At 36.7% G+C, this 9,855-nt stretch overlaps 2 protein-coding genes across 2 annotated transcripts in view; both read right to left on the reverse strand.

Annotated features, from left to right (window-relative positions):
• On the reverse strand, positions 4,111 to 5,242 carry LOC109230601 (uncharacterized protein At4g22758-like). The gene is made up of 2 exons (XM_019396066.1): positions 4,518 to 5,242; positions 4,111 to 4,427 (listed from the first exon to the last, which is right to left on the reverse strand). Exons 1-2 carry the CDS (start codon positions 4,801 to 4,803, stop codon positions 4,252 to 4,254), a joined length of 462 nt encoding a protein of 153 aa, XP_019251611.1. The 5' UTR covers positions 4,804 to 5,242; the 3' UTR covers positions 4,111 to 4,251.
• The window catches only part of LOC109230318 (RNA-directed DNA polymerase homolog), a gene marked incomplete at its 5' end in the record, with an annotated part of 5,598 nt that continues 726 nt past the window's right edge, over positions 4,984 to 9,855 (reverse strand). Inside the window, one exon of the mRNA XM_019395829.1 lies at positions 4,984 to 5,022. Within this exon, the coding sequence (XP_019251374.1) occupies positions 4,984 to 5,022 (39 nt within the window). The remainder of the gene's footprint in view (positions 5,023 to 9,855) is intronic.

The raw sequence follows: 9,855 nt of genomic DNA on the forward strand, positions 1-9,855 counted from the left end.
CCCCCCCCCCCCACCAGAAACCCTAATCGCCGCCCTCTCCAAATCTTCCCCTAATCCCAACATACTAGTGTTCCTCCGCTACAGGGTATTTCTCCATGGTATCACATAGTACTTTCCTAAACATGGCAAGTACTATCTCTCAAAATCCGGCCATTCCACTTCAACCACTTAAATCTGGACAGTATTTAGTCCATATACACCATGACCATGGTAGCCAAGATTTCCGGTCAATCTTCGACTTCTGTCAACTAGGGTTTACCTATTTTTTTCCCTAATCCAATTTTTATTGATTCTGCATGTTAATACATCTTTATTTATGATTGATTTTACAGGTTTTCCTTGTTTGCTTGTTCATTTCTGTCACTATATAAACCTCTCGCCATTCCCCTTTGAGACGAGACTTTAATGGCCATAATCTCACGAAATTTTGAAGCTTTGTTATGTTATTCCTTCATTATCTTGTTCTGTACTTTGTTTTGGCCGGCTGAAAGCCAAGTCCACTGAGAGTCTACAGTTCGAACTTTCTCTTGGTGCGAGCATTTTCCGGAGTTTTTTTTAAGCTCTTAGGAACTTTGACGCATTGAGGTTTTGGGTTCTTGTGGATCTTTATTCTTTATTGTTGTCCGTTTAACTAGTAAGCCACTTGACCATTGCAATTTCATCCTTATGTGTTTTTTATTTGTATGTGTTCTCACCTTTGAAATCCATGGCTTAATGTGTTTTTGGGTTACTTTTATGCACGACTCTGTTAACTCTACACTTGTTTTAAGTCTCTTTAGCATTTAACTTCCCCTAATGCTGCTAGTTCTGAGATTGTCTAAGTGTAACTTGGATAATCTGACCCTCCTAAGCTCGTTTAACTAGTGTATTGGTGCCTGAATGTTCTTAAATATGCTTACTTGCTTTGTCCTGAATCTTTGTAATGAATGCTTCACATTTGTATTGACCTGTGTTAGAACTTCCTTTGTTAACTATGACATGTTTCTCTGCTATTTTTTCACTCAGCAGGCTCACTTGATCCCATACCCCTTTAGTGATTGCGTGAGGTTTTAGAATAGTCATCTCAATTTGTTTGAACTGCTTCATGTTATTAGGGGAATCTCTAACAAAACTTTGACCTTCTTTAGTTAATTAGTCTAATGTGTCAATTCCTGAATACCTACATTTGCTATTTGACATGAGTTTACTTTCCCATTCTATTATGAATCTCTCTAATGATAGTATTGCATATGTAATGTGTGGTAATTTGTGTTAAGACCTTTTCTATCGACTATGATCTTGCTTCTCTACTAATATGTTCCTTAGTATGTCTTTAGTTCACTTGATATCTTGTTCCTTCAGTGATTATTTGGCTTATCACAATGTGTGTGTTCCTCATCATGTCTAAATGTTGATTAACATGACACTGGGACGTATACTTAGCATAATGTGGGCCTATTAGGTTTTAACTTGTTTAGTATTGTGCATATGTGCATGATATTCTTTGTCAAACCTGCAAACTTGTTCCCTCTTCCTTTTAACTCTATCAATATGTCCATGTGTTATTTTTATAAGTGTTGAACCTGCTTTGTGACCTATTTGATTAGTTTCTTTGTGTTCTCAACCTTGCCATGTCTACTTTAAGTTATAAATGTATTCCCCCCCAACTTCTTTCCCTCAGCCATTGTCCACTCTCCCTCATTGTTACTTATATTGTTCTGAAGTTCTCATTCTTAGCCGGCTGAAAGCCAAGGCTAGCAAGGTTCTTACTACTGACCTCCCTAGCGTGAGCACTGCTCGGGGTCCATTTGAGACCCTTGTGAACTCTGACACACTAGGATTAGAGTCTTTAGTCACTCCCTGAAACCTGAACTATCCCACTCAACCCTTTCTTCCTATTATGTGCTGAATATCTAAACTGTGTGGTTTAAGTGATTCAACGCTTGGGAATATGGTTGTGTGATTTTGCTTTGAGCTCTTCTATGGTTTCTGGGTTGTGTTGATAAATTTGGCTCCTTTTTGAAACCTGGATATGCTGCATGAGAATTGCTGAAGGCCCAGACATTGTAGGGTATTTCTTTTGGGCCTGTTGTGGGCCTATTGTCATTATTTATATAATGTTTGTAATCTTATTTATTATTGGGCCAGTAATAACCTTGTAATAAATAATTGGGGTGTTAGTAAAATATGGGGTATGGGTAAATTCTTAATATTTGCATGAAGAGGGGTAGACAACATGCCTATAGGACTCATTGATTCACTTGCTACATGTGCTATTCAATCACTATGTGCACTATAGAAATCATGTCATTAGAGAAGCACACACTCACACTATTTGCTTACTGCCAAAGCATGAATTCAACTGCTGCAATTATTCTTGCTGCTACGTGTTACTAGAAAACCTACCTATAGGAACTAATGTCACTAACTTTCTTTCGATTGTCCTCAGCACGTTCATTAGAATTCATGTCTATAGGATTTTGATCACTTCATTTGATATTATCTCATACTGTCCACTAGAAATCATGCCTATAGGATTTTAATCATCTCATTTGTTACTGCATCGCACTGTTCCCCTAGAAAGCATGTCTATAAGGTTAAGGTATAATAATAATATCCACTCCAAGTGCTAATCATTAGAGATCCTGTCTATAGGATACCACTATTCACCTTAATAATGGTTAATGCTGCACCTCTCAACTTTGTTTATTATTCACTTAGGCCATTGTCAAAAGGCATAAGTAATTCTTGGTTTCTCCCAATAGATTTCACTGTCACCTGGGGCGTAAATCACTTAGACGCAACGTCTGTAGGATGAAAATACTGGAAATCTGCAATCTCAAATCAGCTTGCAAATTGTATAATCATTTAGAGATAAAACAGCGCATGGCCTCTAAAACTACTTGTACGCTTTGATGCCTTGTCACATAGAAATCATGTCTATAGGGCTTAAGGTTTTTAATTCTGAATTGCCTAACATGAAAACTTGTCTTGCGTGCATTTGTTGCTTAAGAGTGGAGGCAAACTTGAGCTCTTTACTGCCTATATTTGAAGTCCAATGTGTTTTGTATGTCGCCTAGTTTTGACGTTTTTGAGCAGCCTAAGCGAGGTCTAGAACCACCTAAATAGAGGTCAAAAAACCTCCTGGACCATAGGTATGGGACGAGTAGTGCACGCATAGAGCACGATTAATTGAACTAGCACGCTTTAAGTAAACAACTTTAACATAGTAATCGGGTAGCTGGAGATAATAGTCTGTGCCCCCTGAATAATATGAGTAACTCCCTAGCTTAAGGGAGTTGCGAAGTATTATTTATGTTGCACTGGGTGATCCTTTAGGCTAAAAAAACTTAGGATCCGTCTCTCTTTTTTATGTTAGATCTAAATAGTTGTATCCTTGTAATCGTACTAAGATTTGTACTAATAGGTGCCCTAACGCACCTTAAAAATCGTTAGGCGGTGACTCTTCTCCTTTAACACTCTATCTCCCATTCTATAAGGAGTTGTCACGACGTCGATACCCGCTTTCGCGAGAAAACGGGCCGCGACAGCGGATATTTCGGCTTTCCGTTATCTGGCTCGGCAATTCCTTAGATCTTTCTCGGTCTCGATCTTGCTCGGTCTCTCGGTCACGAGCTCGACAATCTAATTTTGCGCTTGGTTCGATATAACCCCAGCTCGAGCTTTGACCAGCCATGTTTCAGCCTCGATTGGTCAAACAATGGACGAACCCGATTTCGACCGTATACAACTACTTTTTTCTTTTTCTTTCTTTTTAATGAAAAGATGCAAAGATTTGACAGTGGAAGTAAGACAGCCTAACAAAGAAGAAATTGAGTACAGCAGATCATAAAAGGATATTCCAAGTGCATGACCTTTAATTTTATATGGTTTTAAACAGCCAGAAAGTGTATATAGAGGGATGGTTTCTGTACGATCAGAACAACTCATAAAGTAGCTAGTGGAAAGATTTGAAGCCATTGCTTTTAATTAAGATTTTAGAATATGCTTTAATTTTTAGGATATATTAGGAATGAACTTTTGTTCCAAATTAAAGAAGTTGATTCTCATAAATACTTGAGTTACTTAAAGGATTTTTTAAAACCATATGGTGTCTGGAACCCATTGACGTGACTAATCCAACCGCATATGGCACATTAAGAGTGAATCGGTCGGTACAAGGAGTTGATGTATATATATACATCATTTATTAATACACAACACTTATAGGCTTGACGAAGCCACAATTAACTAAGGGCACAAGAAAGTGATTCAATGTGAATGAATCTTGAAGCTAAAGGACTTAGTCAGCCATGCCTTCCAACCCTTTTTCCCATTCTGAGCAATCCCATTCGCCCTTCCTTCTGTCATCAGTGGCTGTTTTTGCTTCTTGCAAAGGATGAAATTTCTCACTCCTAGTGATCCAATCGAGTCCAATGGTCCCAGAGCTGAAAATTTTGATCAGAAAAACAAAGGTTAACAATACCCTGAAATGATTTATAAAAAAGAAGAAAGATTCAAGTGGCCATGTAAAGTACCATCAATTCCAGCAGTGGTTGAGTAAAGAAAGAAATCGTTGACGTCTGAACTCAGAATTGGAAGTCGGCCCTCGCGAGCATATTGTTTCAGAGCAGTGTCAACGACCACAGCAACCTTATCATTCTCGCTCACTACAAACCTTAACGGCCCAGCACTACCCAACACATTCACTGTAATCAACAACCTAGTACTATTATTCTTCACCTTCTTATTCTCTTCCCCTTTCTTTATTGCCTTCTGCATGCATATTTTTTCAGAAAATGATTTCATTAACTTTCTCTCCATTTAAATCTATCAATAACACTGCAGTTATAGGACACAAGGAAAACAACGGGATAAATTTATATGAAAATCCTATCTCAAGGGTCAAGGCCAATGCAACGATAGTACCAGGCTTCTTTAACAGAGCCAAAAGAGAGAAGAAACGAGAAGTAAATAACAGTGGGCATCAAAGTTTTGATGGTATCAACCATTCAAGCAGAGAGGTGCTTCTCTCACAGGCTTCTGCAAATTAAGAAAAAAAGAACCTGAAGGGAAAAATAAGTTTCAACTACGGAACTTTTGAGAGAGGAAAAAGGAAAGATGTGCTTCTTGAAATGGACAGTGGATTCTTTCTCTGTTTTCTGGGCAAATGCTACACCTCTTCTTCTGTTATGTATACATTATTATTACTAGACAGCATTTGACAAGTTTTTATTAAGTCGCCTTGACATGAGGAAAGCTTCTAATATAGGGAAGAAAGATAGTTCAAGAGTTGCTTTATGTAGAGATAATTTTATTCATGGCCATTGAACTTTTGTGTTTGTTATCCAAAGTCACTTTTCTTTCTTTTGTTACACAAAAATCATTTTACTTTGCTCTAGTTATCACAAAAGTCACATTTTTACTTGAAAAGTATATTATGATATTTATGTAATACCTTCTATACTATATACTATATAATATATTTTTACCTATGTATTTTAATCATAAATAAAATATTTTATAATATTATTTTATTTATTATTTTTATAATATATTCGTATATTTAATTTTTTCTAACTTTGATTTTCAAGATATATTAGTAGCGTTATAAAACAACTTTTTTTAGCAATTCTTTTTTTTTTTTTTAGAATTTAATTGACCGACCAAAGTTGGTCGGTAACTTGCGACCAACTTTGGTCGGTATGCCCTTCTGACCTTTAAAATACCGACCACACGTTAATGGTCCCGTTTTGGACGGTTATTGGCCATTACCGATCAACTTTGGGCCTTTTTTTTTTACGGTTTTTCTCGAATTATTAGTAGTATAATTTTTCAAATAACCAATTGCCCAGGTAAATCCCCAAGAAAATATCCCCAGCTAAATTCACATGTAGAGTTACCTAGGGATTTTCCTTCAGATCAACATATGATTTTTTCCTCATTTTCTTTGTTTGTTTACTTGCGAATTTTCTCACGGAAATGTACTTGCCGATTTATTTCTCTACTAATATATATTAAAGTTACTACAAATTTAATAACGCTACTAATATATTTTGACAATTAATGTTAATAAAAAATTAAATATACGAATATATTATAAAAATAATGAATAAAATAATATTAAGTTATTTTATTTATAAATAAAATACATAGTTAAAAATATATTATATAGTATATAATATAGAAGGTATTACATAAATATGAAGGTTTATATAATATCAAGGGCATAATAGAACTTTTTAAAGTAAAATAGTGTACTTTGTGTAGATAACTAGAGCCAAGTAAAATGATTTTTGTGTAACAAAAGAAATAAAAGTGACTTTGGTGTAATGAATACAAAGTTGAATGATTTTTACGTAACAAAAAACAAAAGTGACTTTTGGGTGACAAACACAAAAGTTCAATAACCATGAATAAAATTAACTCCTTTATGTACACTATTAATACTAGACAACTTATGACAAGTTCATGTATTCCAATACCAAATTAATGTTTAAATTTGAAGAATAAAGAGAAAAGTTATTATTGTACTATATACTATATACCAATCACAGAGAATAAATACACGGAGAAGTGTGGACTCTCTGGCCGAGCCACATGGTTGTAAGGGGTTCAATTAAATCTTCTTAATCCAGAAAAATATATTGTATAAATAAGGCAAAAATAAATTTTTTTAAATACTTATAAATTTTTGAATTCTCTTAACATGAAGAAAGTTTCTGATATAGTGGAAAAGATGGTTCAAGACTGGTTTTATTATGTAGTAAGCTAAATCTTATGTGTGACATTTCTGTATTTTTATTTTTTTATTTTTTGAAACACTTGGCTCTGCTATTATCTGGACTGCTAATCACCTCAGACAAATTCATGAGAAGCAAATAACAAAGGATTATTTAATGCTTTATTCACAGGAGCAAGGATATATATATATTTAATTCGTTAGATGTAACTGAATTATTCTATAAAAAATAAAACAATTTTACCAAGTTGACAAGCGTCCCAGAAAGAATAAATATAAACTGTTAACAACTACCAGGCATGAAGTAAGCTATACATAAACTATAATTCTTGATGAGCTCTGGCCTATGCCCTTTCGATAGCTGTTTAGGACAGAGCCACAAACCCCTTTGTGATTGAAATAGTAGCTACTATAATATTGGAGAGGTTGAGGTTTATATTAAAGTCGTGGCTTTGAATTTTTTATTATCAAGTTTAATGTACGGCAAGAAAATGCAGAAATATGATATTTTTTGGGTAGTCTTTAAATTTTGACCCTCGCTTGCTAGATTCAAAATCAAAAGTTAAAAATGTTGCCCATGAGGCTAGCAAGAAGTAGGACCGTCTAAGTGGAGGGTACCGGGACATTAAGGGCTACGGGTTAAGGGGAGGGTAAGGGTAAGGGTAAGGGGAGGGTTCCTTAAGGGTATTTACTTAAGGGTATTTAAGGGTATGGGTTAGGAGTATTTTTTGGTCCCTACCAGTACCCCTACCGGTCCTAAGGGTCCGGTACCGATACTTAGGGGTAACTTTAAATTAGAGAAAAGGCCAATTTTTAAATTTAAAATAAAACGTTGGGTACCGGTCCGGTACCAGTGCTGTACCAACAAGGTTCCTTAAGGGTACTAACGGTACCGGTACTAAGGCTACTGTTTCGGGTACCAACCATTACCCTTACCCTTCACCCCAAATCCCTTACCCCTACCCACCCACCGGAGCGGTACGGTCCGATACCGTTACTGGTATTACCCAACCCTTAGACGGTCCTAGTAAGAGGTAACACTTGTTAAACTTAAAGTTCTGCTCATAAAACAAGCAGAAACAAAAATTCAAGACCATCATCCACTTTTGAGGGCATTTGTGTACTACACCTGTCACGACCCGGATTTTTCCCACCATCGGGCGTCGTGATGGCGCCTACTAACGGAGCTAGGCCAGCGATACATTAAACATTCGCTATTCAACCTCAACAATATATTATACTAACAACAGTTAAAGAAATGCAGAAGACTTTAAGTTTAAAAAAAAGGATATAAAAATGCGGAAGTTTAAAACACATCCCTACCTAAAATCTGGTGTCACTAGCTCACGGACTACTATAGAATACTACAACAAGTCTGAATGAAAGAAATACACATGTCTGTTTCGGTACAATGAAAACAAACTGAAATAAGGAAAGGGACTTCGGCCTGCGAACGCCAGCTAGGCTACCTCGAGAGTCCCTGGACTGAAGATAGCTCCCGTATAAGAATCCTACTGCTGCTGTCCAAAAGCTGCTCCTGGATCTGTGCACAAAGAAATGCACAGAGTGTAGCATCAGCACAACCGACCCCATGTGCTGGTAAGCGTCTGGCCTAACCCCAGCGAAGTAATGACGAGGCTAGACAGGACTACCAAACCAACCTGTACAATTTTTATATACAAATATGCAACAAAAGGAAAGAAAATACCGAAACTAAACAGTTAAAAGGGAGGGAAACATACTAAGGGGAGAGTACAAATTTGGAAATAAAGTTCATCAGCGTAATTAAGAGACATGGCACAACAATAATTATCAAAGAATAAGAAATTCAATAGTTGCACGGCATCACCCTTCGTGCTTTTACTCTCAATCTCACCCAAAGCAATCAAATAAAATGCACGGCATCACCCTTCGTGCTTTCCCTCACATAGCTCTCATCTCATGGCACGGAATGACCCTTCGTGCAAATATAATCAAATCAGAGCACGGAATGTACCTTCGTGCATAAATAGTCAAACATAGCACGGAATGACCCTTCGTGCAAATATAATCAAGAATAGCACGGAATGACCCTTCGTGCAATTTCACTCTTCCTCACCCAAATAACAGTCACAACCAAACGGGCAAGAGAAATAAACAAGTAATATGAACTATCCCGGCAAGGGAACAACACAAATAACAACCAAGACCCGGCAAGGGAACAATAACAACATCTTTCACAACCCGGCAAGGGCAATACTCACTGTAATCAAACCATCCCGGCAAGGGATTAATCACACCTCTTTTCTATACGTTCATCTCTGACTCAATGGTATTTAACACTCGAGCCAATGCTCCAAAATATTAATATTTCACAACTTATCCTCAAACTCTTCACATTTGTAGAAAAACATGTTGTAGCATAGAAGAATTCCAAATTATCTCAAAAACAAGTACAAACAAAGACCCACGGTCATGCTAGACTCCGTTGTATAGACACTCGTCACCACGCCTATACACCGTACTCGATCAATTAGCAAATAGCATTTATGATACTCTAATCCTATTCCCTCAAGCCAAAGTTAGATCAAACACTTACCTCGGTCCGAAAATAGCAATCAAGCCTCTAACACCGCCTTTCCTCTAGAATTCGACTCCGAAACAATGATATCTAATCATAATTAATTTAATAATATCAAATGAGGCTCAACAACATAATCTCATAGCCTAGAAATGAATTTCCTACCATTCTTCCAAAAATAGCAAAATCCGACACCGGGCCCACATGGTCCAAACTCGAGGCTCGGACCAAATTCCAATCACCCATAACCCCACGAGTTCAAATATATAATTTATTTCAAGATCCGACCCCAAATTGAGGTTGAATCGCCCAAAACTTTCAAAAACCTAACTCTACCCAAAAGCCCTAATTTCTACCTTGATTTCATGTTTTTAGGCCTAGAATTTAGTGATTAGATGATAAAATAATGAGGAAACGATGTTAGGATTACTTACCCAACGAGTTGTGGAGGAAAGGGAACTTGAATTTCGTCTATGGAGGATTTGAGAGAGAGGTTCGTGCGAAGAAGATGGTAAAATCCCGTAATGGCTACTGTTTTAGGCTTTTAAAATAACTGGGCAAAATTGTTCATCGC

Source organism: Nicotiana attenuata, chromosome 7, assembly GCF_001879085.1.
Source record: "Nicotiana attenuata strain UT chromosome 7, NIATTr2, whole genome shotgun sequence".
NCBI classification, from domain to species: domain Eukaryota; kingdom Viridiplantae; phylum Streptophyta; class Magnoliopsida; order Solanales; family Solanaceae; genus Nicotiana; species Nicotiana attenuata.